The sequence below is a fragment of the Durio zibethinus genome, chromosome 3, assembly GCF_047325235.1.
Source record: "Durio zibethinus cultivar Kanyao isolate XHJ-2024 chromosome 3, ASM4732523v1, whole genome shotgun sequence".
Classification (NCBI taxonomy): domain Eukaryota; kingdom Viridiplantae; phylum Streptophyta; class Magnoliopsida; order Malvales; family Malvaceae; genus Durio; species Durio zibethinus.
Genome location: NC_143164.1, coordinates 31,730,013 through 31,742,324, shown reverse-complemented (window position 1 = coordinate 31,742,324; position 12,312 = coordinate 31,730,013). Strand labels below are relative to the sequence as shown.

At 31.7% G+C, this 12,312-nt stretch overlaps 1 protein-coding gene across 4 annotated transcripts; it reads left to right on the top strand.

Annotated features, from left to right (window-relative positions):
- Positions 1–1,368: 1,368 nt before the first annotated feature.
- Positions 1,369–7,668, top strand: LOC111283736 (uncharacterized). Of its 4 annotated transcripts, none has more exons than XM_022872336.2 (14): positions 1,369–1,656; positions 2,188–2,325; positions 2,765–2,846; positions 3,226–3,302; positions 3,839–3,945; positions 4,084–4,204; positions 4,934–5,050; positions 5,152–5,243; positions 5,444–5,510; positions 5,651–5,729; positions 5,856–5,947; positions 6,748–6,891; positions 7,151–7,245; positions 7,325–7,668. In XM_022872336.2, the coding sequence occupies exons 1-14, from the start codon at positions 1,468–1,470 to the stop codon at positions 7,440–7,442; spliced, it is 1,518 nt and encodes a 505-aa protein (XP_022728071.1). In that variant the 5' UTR covers positions 1,369–1,467; the 3' UTR covers positions 7,443–7,668. The 4 variants fall into 4 exon arrangements, with proteins under 4 accessions (XP_022728071.1, XP_022728070.1, XP_022728072.1 ...); XM_022872335.2 differs by having other exon boundaries at positions 5,432–5,510; XM_022872337.2 differs by lacking the exon at positions 7,151–7,245 and having other exon boundaries at positions 1,371–1,656; positions 5,432–5,510.
- The last annotated feature ends 4,644 nt before the right edge of the window (positions 7,669–12,312 follow it).

Sequence of the window (12,312 nt, the reverse complement as noted above, 5' to 3'; positions counted from 1 at the left end):
GTTGGAGATTTTTGGAGAGGTTTATAAAAATATGAAAAACCCTAAAATTTTAAAACCCAAAATCCTAAACTCTAAAATCTTAATCCCTAAAACCTTAAAATTCTAAACCATAAAATCTTAAACATTAAAATCCTAAGCCCTAAACTCTAAAACCCTAAATGTTATACCCTAAACCATTAAACCCTGATCAATGAAATAATTTTTTTTATATCTAATGACAAATATCTTAACAAATTGATCATTTTCAAAAAATCAATTATAATTATTAAAAAGGATCAATTAAGGCATTTGGTACTTTGAATGCCTTAATTGATCCTTTTTCTAAATAATATTTACCCTATTAATTGAGGTGTCTATGTTTGCAAACACCTTAATTGATGATGTTTTATAAATTAAAACAATAATTAATTAAAATATTTATTTTTTTTTGCTACTAAATGTATCATTTGTCGTTTGAGTATTTATTATTAATAAAACAAATTAAAAAAGTATCATAATATATGTCAATGAGATTATAATAATTATATAAAAATTAATATACGTAGATTTTCTTCAACTAAAAAAGTGAATTTGAACACAGAATGCCCTAAAAATAAAAGAAAACCTTAGATATTACACTTTCACAAGTATCACACTTTATCTTTAAATCCAAGATTCCGTAAACCAAACACTCCCTTAAATTAAAAAATCATCCAATGCCTATCCTTTCTCCTTTGTTTTCCTTACAAGGAGCTAATTTTTACCATTAGATTCAACCCTTCAAGATCATATCACGGTCAAGACTATTTATAGCCAAATGTTGCATTTTTTAAAAAAAGTCTATTTTACCCATTATTGAAAGTTTTTAGTTTTTAGGTTTTTTTTTTATAAAAAAAAACAATGTTTCTTTCTTCATTTTTGTGATTTTAAAATATAAAAAATCTTGAAATATTATGAAATTATGATTTAAAAGTTTTTGTGTAAATCCGATAATGAAAAAATCAAATTACAAAATTATCTCTAAGGGATATTTCAATGAATTCACACTTCTCGAGATGCAGCAAAAATTTTTAATGCATACAAAATTATTAAATAGGATAACAATATGATTTAAAACGTTTCGTGAAAAATTGATCTTAAAAAAATTAAATTAAAAAATACTAAAAAAATATTTTAATAATTTTACAATTTTCAATACAAATAAAAAATTTTAATATTTCAAAATTCATCAAATAAAATCAACTGAAACTTTTCATTAAATTCTGATCTTAAAAAAATTAATATATGAAAATATTTTTTAAAATATTTTAATAATTTCGTAACTTTCAAAATTCGAAGTTTTAATGCACTAAAAATTATTAAATAATATTTAATCTTGATCTAAAAGTATTTACATCCCGCTGCGGCCAGCTGTTCTTCCAAGCCCATGTACAAGCTACGGTAGCTTTAACTATCGCAATCCGAAAGGGGAAAGAGAGCGCGGGAGAAATGTCTACCCTAATCGAGATAGGTGAAGAAGAACGACAACCTCTTCTCCACAATCCTCGTACCCATGGAAACGAAGAAGAGATAGTCGCTTCCTCATCATCCATCGAACCAGATGCTCTTAAACTTACTCTCAACGACTCTGGTCAACGGCTTCTATCTCTCGACGTATTCCGTGGCCTCACCGTCGCGGTATGCTCCCTAAAAGAAACCTATTATTCAATTTTGGCCGAAGTATTATTCATATTTGGTGTGCCAGTTGTTCTTAGGATTTTTTTGAAACAGTTATAGCAATATGAGTTGTATTTAGTAGAAAAGCACTGTGATAAATTAGCAGCAGTTTGGGTAGGAAAAACAATTATTATTATTATAATCATCATCATCATTATCATCATCATGGGGAGGGCGTCGAATAATAATGGAATCGAAGACACGTGGAAAGTTTTAGCATTTGAAGTTTTGCATTTTTTGAGAATTTTGAATGAGCTTTCTGAATATGATTCTATATTTTACTGATTACGAATTTTAATAGTTTATTTTAATGCATTTGTTGGACTTTTTTGCCCTTTTTGGCTGATCCTAGTTTTTCTTTTTCGGCATATGTTATTGTTTAGTTGATTAAGGAGCCGAGGGTACAATAATGTGACATTTTTTCTTTATTATGTGATTATGATTTTACTATTACTTTTCCTTTCCACTCAATGCTCAATATTGCTTTTATAGTTGATGATTTTGGTTGATGATGCTGGAGGGGCTTTTCCATCTATCAATCATGCTCCATGGTTCGGCCTGACTATTGCCGATTTTGTGATGCCATTTTTTCTTTTTGGTGTTGGGGTCTCTATTAGCCTGGTCTTTAAGGTATGCAAAGTTCGCAAGCTTAGAACTGAATCTTATGGGGCAGTGTTGTTTAATGAAGTTATAGGTGTGCAATTGAGCACACCATAATTGACATTTTACTGTTTATTTAATTCTTCTCCTAAAGTCTTGTCTTATGATGTTGAAAGTATTATTGTGAAGTCCTCTAGCACATATGAACTTTAAATTTGTATGCAGTATTAGTTTTTATCTTGTTCTACTATCACTTTTTTTTTCATACTACTATTTTGATTAACTTTTGTTCTTTTGCATGGACTAACGAAAGCTTCTAGCTGTGTTTAATGCCCAGTTAACAGTAAAAACAAATATGCATTCTGCAGACAATGCACACAAGCATGCATATATCTTCATAATATAAAGAACCAACTGTGGAAGCATGTCAAAATAATTACATATGGTCATTATTTGTTTCACAATGCAGAAAACTTCGAGCAAACCTTTGGCTACAAAGAAAGTCATATTGAGGACCATCAAGCTCTTTCTGCTGGGCTTGTTTCTGCAAGGTTGCCACTTTTGCCTATTGTATTCTTGACAAGTCACTGTTTTATCACTTTCTTACAAGTCTAGACTGGAGTGATCCACAACTCATGTAATTTTGGGATATCTTGATGGGAGATTTTTAGCTTATTTTGTGATGGTTCTTATTTTATCTGGGATTTTACCTCAACTAAGTAACCTTTTGGTCGTTAAAGACTTAAAAGTAATTCCAAGCTCTCAGTTAATATTGTTATTTATGCATGTTTATGCTAGTTCAAACTTCAAACATCCAATTTTTTTGCCTTTTTGATAATTTTGAAGCAAAAGGTGATAAATGTGCATATTTTGTGTCTAATTAGTAGAGCTTGGTGCTGTAGATTTTGATCTTTTGGAATATGCTTATAGGTGGGTATTTTCACGGGCGTAACAATTTAACATATGGAGTAGATATGGTCACGGTACGATGGCTAGGTGTACTACAGGTAATACTTTTTAATTGTAAATTATCTTGATGTTCTCTTTTGTTTTATTTCTTAATTTTATTTAATCAATGATCTCCACCAAATTATTCATGTGAATTGTGCTATGTGCTTGATAAATGCTAAACTGGAGCTAAATATATTATTTATCACAAAGAAGACCTTATAGAACTAAATTTGGAATTAATGCAAAATTATTGTCTTTCCAATGTGGAGGGCAGCTATTTGAATCATTTTTCCAGTCACATGCTTGAATGTTTATTCAACAAATTAAGGCATGCAATGCTCCTTACTGTTTGTCTAGTGCATGCTCATTGACTTTTGCATTGCACTGGAGCACTGCACTCAATGATATATTTCATCAGCTGAATTGTTAAATATAAGTTGCTTTTGCCTCCATAAATTATTTCTTCTATTATTGTTGGCAAATTCATTATTGGAATATTATGTAATCTGCTGCATTTACTAAATGTATGAATATTGACTTTCATGGATTTATTAGGCTAATTTGTATCATTTTCGTGCTTTATTGTCTACAGAGGATATCAATTGGATATCTGCTAGCTTCAATATCAGAAATCTGGCTTGTTAAAAATGTCTTGGTTGACTCTCCAGCAGCATTTGTTAGGAAATACTTTGTTCAGTGGTTAGGAAACACCATGCTTATTGAAATCTTTGTAGAGATTTTCCCTCCTTTTGGTTTTGATTTATGTTGACGTATCTACTTTGATTTATAGAATTTTGAAAGCTATAATAACAACTTTTACCATTTCTATTTGTGCAGGATTGTTGCTACCCTACTATTATCATTTTACATGTGCTTGCTCTATGGCCTTTATGTTCCAAACTGGGAATTTCAACCTCCAAGCCTGAACCTGTCCACGAATGGATCCCATGCTCAAATTGTGAGTTAAATTATGTATTTATTCTGTGGCACTTACTGTCAAGGTTTTGTCAGTTTGCAGTTTAATGTTTACAATTGAGATTTTCAAGTTGAATATCAGTAAGTTGTTTGACGTGACTACTTGCATTTTTTATTGGTGAATATTGTTGTTAGGATTAAGATATATTTTATTAGTGGATGTGCTGATCTGTAGATGTTACTTTCAGTTGAAGTGCCCTATCTTTTACTGTGCTATCATATTGCCATGTACTCTTTTCCATAAATGCAAGAAAATAGTTTTGTTTAAACATGCCTTCTATAATATTCTTGTTTCAGGGGCTATAGAATTAAACACTAATTGAACTTAACTTTTATAGCAAATGTTATGAACATATCTGGTAAACATTTCATATATTATTGGAAGCCAAAGGCTGCTGAATTGTATTTCAATTTGCCTTTCTTTTATAGAGAAAAAGAAACAAATTACGTCATTGGAATATAAATGTATGATTTGAGAATTTACTACTAGATTTAATCTTGATAATAGGTAAATAAGATTATGAAGCAAACTTATTGAAACCATAGCTTTTGGGATAAGAAAATTAGTAATTTTGGATGTATTCTGTTGTAGTCTTGTGAATATATCTATCAGAAGCTAATAAACTCTGTTATCAAGCTTAAATTCTAGTTTGTACTTGTGCCTTTCCTTTTCCGCATGGAACTTACTGAGACTATGATGTTTTTTCAATAGGTACAGTGTGGAGTCAAGGGGAGTCTTGAACCTCCATGCAATGCAGTTGGCTATATCGATCGGTATTTTCTGGGTGAAGAACATCTATATCGGCATCCTGTGTACAGAAGAACAAAGGTTATTCCATTATTGCTCTTTTGTGTTGTACTTCTGCTGCTGACTTTTGGAACACCCTGTTTTAAAGTCTAAATAGGTCAATTACCCTTTTTCATTCACAGGAATGCAGTGTTAATTCTCCTGACTATGGGCCTCTGCCACCAGATTCACCTGAATGGTGTCTTGCTCCGTTTGATCCTGAGGGCATCTTAAGGTTAGATGATCACCTTCTTCTTTGATCTTATATTTAATTTTTCACAATTGCTGTTAATTATGATCATCAATGATGTAAAGACTACTCCTTATGTAATTTATTCTCAACGTTACACACAACTGAAGATCTTTAATATGCCCTTCTTATTACTCGGTAATATAATTGCAATTCTTGCTTTTTCCCTTGAGGAATTTCTGCAGTTCATTAATGGCTGTCCTCACTTGTTTTGCTGGATTGCATTTTGGACATATACTTCTGCATTGTAAGGTATCATTCTTCTTATTGTTATGTAGGATGTCTGCATCTATCGGCTAATCTAATCATGAACCTTGCTCGCCACAAAAAGGGATTATGCTAATGATATTGTGTGCTATATTCTGAATGAGCTTTAAAAATATTTTCTGCAGGGGCAGATGCATAGAGTGCTTGTGTGGTCTATGTCTTCCTTTACGTTACTAATTTCAGGATTGGGTTTGGAAGTGCTAGGCAAGTTGTCTCACATAACTAGCTGGTTCAATATATGATTTTCTCTCATATGAAAATACAGTCAGCATATGATTTTCTTGAAGTTTCCAGTTTGTTTTGTCCAATTGCTGACTGGTAGTGTAACAGGCATTCCTTTCTCCAAACCACTGTACACGTTGAGCTATATGTGCATCACTGCAGGAGCATCTACCTTGATCTTAACCATTATCTTTTACATAGTAAGTTCATCTTTTAGTGATTTGCTTGTCATCCTAATGTTTAGTGCTACAAAATCCCATTTCATGTTTGTAAAAGATATATTTTACCTGATTCATCCTGAAGGCTATTGTTCTTATCAAATTATAAAACATTTCAATCCAATCATTATTGAAGGAAGCCATCACAATTGCTTTCTAAAATGCTATTCGCAAGACTGAAGGCAATCTTGAAGGAAACACAGATCCATCCATCTTGGATTTCTTTCGGTCAGAATTTAAAATTTGAAATAGCTTAGACAGTTTAGAAAGTCTGAGTATAAATGACATCATAGCAGGTTCTCAAATTGATTTTATTGGAAAACTTAATTGATGTGAGAATAGGCAATGCCTGGTTATAAAAGGAAAATTCTTTGACTAGTAGAAGGCTATTATGAGCCAAATTTCCTTCTTCAGTAAATCAATATTTTGGCTTAGTCACTATACATCTTTGGAACCTGCAAAAGTTTTTACTTACTGAAACCTATTAATGTGACCTAGAGATTGATTTTCTCAGATCCCCTTTCTATTCCTCTTGGAAGTTCATGAAGGTATATAGCCAAAGCAATTCTAGGCCTTTTTTCTTTGTTTGGTTTTGTGGGCTTTTCAGTGCTATATAAGGTTTGTTGTAAGTGCAAAAGATATCTTAGTACAGTTGAACTATGTTTTATGCTAATAACGTGAATGATTGCATTGCTGGCCTAAGGCCTTCTGTAAACGAGATTATATTTCTGAAGTAATAAGGAATGCAACTAAGGGCAGTTGTTTGACTGTATTTGTTGCAGGTAGATGTCAAACATTTTGGAAAACCTGTGGTGTTACTTCAGTGGATGGGAATGAATGCTCTCATAATATATGCTTTGGCTGCTTGCGATATTTTTCCAGCAGCTGTTCAAGGTTTCTATTGGGGTTCACCAGAAAATAACTTGGTATCTCTCTGTTTTCTCTTCTGGGTTCCTAGTTTCATATCCTTGCTCTCTTTGCAATAATTTACATAAGGATAGGTAGAAAACTGCAAGCTTGACAGAGCTTTTACTTAAGAATGCACTACTGAAGATCTGCATTATAATTATCATCTCTTGACTTCTTTTAGGAAGTCATGGTGTAACTTGAAAACACTGCTTGCACATTGCATGCAATTTCTACTGAACATCTGCAAGCTAATGTTCTTTTTCTTTCATGTGAAAGTTGTCATCAAGCTTGACGCTGAAAATATGTATAAGTTACTGGATGAAAACACTGCTTGGACATTGCATGCTATTTCTAAAGTTGATATTTCGAGTGTAAGACATAATCAGTGCAATGGTTTGCTTTGTCGATTTATCTGTTTGATAGACTTATAAGTGTTATCATGAAATGTAGGTTGATGGCATGGAATCATTGTTACAGGCCATGCTTCATTCAAGCAAGTGGGGTACCCTCGCATTTGTATTGCTCGAGATCTTATTTTGGTGCCTTGTTGGCGGTTTTTTGCACATGAAAGGCATATATGTAAAACTCTAGGAAAAAAAAAATGAAATATAGAGTCAAAACGTCTGATATGTTTGTTACCCATGTATATATTTTGCTACACTTGTGCTAGGATACATTACTCTTGAACATCAACTGCACTTTTAAAAATTTCGAGCATAATTTTTTGTTTTGGCACTGTAAAAATTTATAGCAGCCTTTCCCTGATCTGATCAGGTGACGGAACTCTGACCTTCGATTGGATGTTTTTCTAATCTGTAAAATAAACAAAGGATAGGACGAGCACGAACATGGCGGGAACTACCCACAATTGAAAGTTGGTCTCCAACCTTATGGGATTTTACATAAAATTTCTCTTGAAAATGTCTAGCTATATGCTGCCAAGACTGAAGGTGCTTGTGCTGGGCTGTTGGATTGTAGGATTGGAACATGATTATGTAGGAAGCCATTTCATCGCAAGCTTAAAAGGTGTTTCGAGGTAGAGACAACAAAAATCTTTCAATAATAGCTCATTCTTATTTCTTTTCAATAGGAAAAAATGGGTGGGAATCATAAAGCAAAAGCTTTATGCTTGCGGGCTGCGGCTTCTTACTATTCATGTTAGGCGACAAAAGTGTTAGTCCAAAAAGCAAGGAAGTTCACATGGCTTAAGCTGAGGAACATTATTTCGTCTGATATTCACTGTAATAGCATTAACAAAGATTTACCAAAGGTTGATTTGCCGTACTAGAATGACTGACTTCGGACCAATCGTTGAATTTTTGGGATCCCTTGATATTACCTTTGTCAATCATTGGATGATATGCAGCACTGGATTTTTCCTTTCAACATGCCTAGCAAATAATCATTAAATATTTTCAATGAATGATGATTGGTTCAAGTGATTAAAGGTTTTTCTACTATGGTATATTTATTTTCTTCCACTCAAAGACACTAATAACTTCTTTGTTGGTAAAAGAGATTTTCTCTCTTTCGGCAAAAAAAATGTTTGCTTGAAGCATTTCTTTTTCCCAGCCTCAGATTCCATCACCATCATCAGGGGTAAGCTCTCAAAAAGACAGATGCGCTCTTTAGTCATCTTTTCTTTTTACTATACTCTATAAAAAACCAGATGCTTGCCCTATTTCCATGCATCTTCCAGCTGCCTTTCTTTCCTCCCCAAAAACTCGTTCCCATCATTGAGAAAGGAAAAGCATAAAATGGCAACTGAGAAAGCCAATGCTGATCAGACCTTGGACACCCAGACTTACAGCACTGAAGAGAATTCCACAGAGCGATCAGCATCTAGCCATGAATCAGCTAAGTTCCAATTCAGTAAAGCACTTGCACATAGAGCAGTTTATGGCTCAAGCAGCAGCCGCGGCACAGGAAGCAGAAAGGTCAGAAGCAATGATGCTAGATCATTACCAAGCAGGCTAAGCAAGGTTTCATTGGCTGATGATGATTCTGAGAACTAGCTAGGTTAACAGAATGTTTTATGTTCCTTATTAGATCATGTACTCCAGCTCTAAGTTAGATGCAGAAGTTTCATTCTGTCCCATGAAAATGCTGATAAACTTGTGACATTTTGATTGTTTGTTTTATGAAGCTAGAAGTAGGGTGCTGCAATATCTCAAAACCCAATTCCTTGGTAAAAGCTAATGCCTTAATAGTTAATTCTAGATCCTGAATCTGCAGCTAAATTAATGACAGAACTTGTAGATCCATACTCTCCGTGTCTTTATCAGCAGAAGCTTATTAATTCTAAACTAAAGCTAATTGATTCATGGTGTCATTTCCTCTTTTCGGCATTGCGAAAAAGATTGGTATATGAAAAAGTTGAAACTTGCAGTAACAAAAACATCCTTATTAATATTACAAAGTAGCTACAAATTTCTGCAGAAAGAGGAAGGAAAAAGTGGAAAAATTAAGGCTTGACAGTCCCAAGAACATCATGTTTAAATCACCCAAAAGAACTATGGCAATCTAGTCCACATCAAAACTTCAACCAAACTTTAAGAGGGCAGCGGCGCCAAATATTGCATGGGGATTTCAAGCCAGCGTTACAGTCTAATTAGTTATAATAATCTTATAGAACACAGATACTTTTTTGAATTCTGAATTTAAGTAAATTTCTGTGTAACACAGGACATATTAAAGAGGACAGGTAACAGTGGGTAAAAGATGGAGAGAAAGCAGGATCAGGCTATCGTTGATTTATTAAGTAATGAAAATTTATGGGCCGAAGACATGTGACATATTAAAGAGGGCTGGCAACACTGGGGAGAAGGTGGGAGTAATACGTCCAGTTCAAGCCTTTTGTTTTCCCGTGGGTCCGAAATAGAACGTTTCTCAACCCATAGGACAATCTTCATCGGCTACAGGCAAACCATTGAACCCAAGTTATCCAACCCCACATTCTTGATTGGGCTCCTTCTAATGTCTCGTCTCGTCTTTTTTTTTTTTTTGGTTATAAGAAGATAATACAAAAATGCCTCGTATTAGTTCATAGAACTTCTATGTTGAAAAGAAAAGTTTGAGCAAATAGTAGTAATTGGCTAATTGTATCATAGAAAAATAAAAAATAGCGATAATATATAATATGAGGTGGGATTAAAGGTTTTATGAATTAGGAGGTAAAAATGGAGAACAAGATAGTTGGCCGTCGATAACTTGCAAATTAATATTGTTGAAATAATAGATAAAGAATAGAAAAGTTTGAAATTAAAAGAGGGGTTTTTATTTAGAATTTATATTTGTTGCATTGTTAATATATATATTATACTATCAGTGAATTAGATGATTTTATCTCATTAATGAGGTGGATCAAATTATTTCACTTCATTATTAAGTTTTTAAAAGAATATTAGTATTTTATATATTTATTTTAAAAGTTAATATTTACTCATTAATAAAGTGGTATCATCTAATTCACTAATAATATATAGTGATTTGTACACTAACAATGTATTAAATATAAATTCTTTTATTTATCTTGTGTTAATGTTTTGGAATGTGTTTAGTCCTCATCCATGTATACATATAAACTTGCATGTGGATGGCATTATTCAAAAGTTTTTAGGGGCATTTGGCTTGAAGAAAAGTAAGATTTTTGTCAAAATTTTATTTTTTGTAGTTTGATTCCTCAATTTAGTTCACATAATGTGATTTATGATATTTTTTAATATTTCCAACAATATTAAAAAGGAAAAAAAATAAGGTGAACAAAAAAACTTTCATCTTTCAAAGGTTTGTTTTTTAAATTCTGAAAGGACAGTGAAAATTTTACCCTATTTGTTCTTACTTAATTGCACTTTCAGACTATATTATCCTTTTTAATCTCCTAAAATTACAAGGTAAATGTAATTTTTATTATTTATAATTTCAACAAGTATTGCATTTTTAAGATAAAAATGTAGTGAATGTTTAAAATATATTTTTGAAATTCTAAAATTTTAACAAAAATCTCATTTTTATAATAAAAAATGTAGTGAATGTTAAAATTAGATTTTCAAAATTCTATAATTTTAATAAAGATCTCATTTTTAAGATAAAGATGTAGATTTTAGAATTTTAACAAAGACCACATTATTAAGATAAAAAATATAATAGATATTGAAACTATTTTTCAAAATTCTATAATTTTAACAAAGATTGCGTTTTTAAGATAAAATATAGTGGATTTTAAAAATATATTTTTGAAAATTTGAAATTTAAAAAAAAAAAATCAATTTGTTAAAAAAACAATGCTGTGAATGTTGAAACTATATTTTAAAAATTCTGTAATTTCAACAAAGATTTTTTTATGATAAAAAACATAGTAGATGTTGAAAATAAATTTTCAAAATTCTAAAATTTTAACAAAAACTATATTTTTAAGATAAAAAACTTGGTGTATGTTAAAACTATATTTTCATAATTATATAGTTCCAACAAGTATTGTGCTTTTAAAATAAAAAAAATGTAGTAAATATTGAAATTATATTTTCATAATTCTATAGTTTCAACAAAGATAACATTTTAAGATAAACAAATGTAATCCTTATTTCTAATTATAATACTATTACATATAAAATTTGAAATACATTTATTTAATATTATTACATATAAAATTAGTTTTGGGACACTTTAGAAAAAGGGTTTACCACCCTTACAAATGCCCATTTCGACCTTATCACGAAGGTCAATCCACGTATTTCTCTATGTAGCAACAATCAATGTTAGCATAGTAATTAGGATTGTAAAATTATCTTTGTTGAACATATAAAAAAATTATTTTTCAAAATTTTTTAATTTCAACAAAGACAACATATTATTCACATGTAACATGTTATGAATGTTACGTATTATTCACATGTTATTAAGTTGTCGTGTAATATTCATATGTCATCATGGGCAATATAGTAAGACATTTTATTGGGTAATCTTACATTTTTCTAATCCAAACAAAAAAACCTTACATTTCCTTGGTCAACAAAACTAAAAAATCACATATTCCCTTTTAATATCACTTTTTCTTCAAAATCACTTTCTCATCCAAAATTTAAAAATCCTTGAACCAAATGTACTATAAGACAAAAGAGCCTTTGATTAATATGCTTGGTATCGTAGACAAGTTTTGGTGTGTTTTAGTGTTGCCATAACTATCCCATTACAGAACAACAAATAAGACCTTGTGCATAAGATGGTTATCCTGAAGCAGTGGGTGGGCAACATGAACTATAAAGCTAAACAGATATGCGATCACCTTGGAGCTTAAAAGCCTGGTGGGACATTCACGTGTGAGCTTTGTGTGAACATGTTTGAATGGGTTGGTAGAGCAATGAGGCTTATTCTAGCATTATTGGGATTAATTAAAAGATCATCGTGCATTAAGTTGGATTGAGTACCGCTTGGATTGG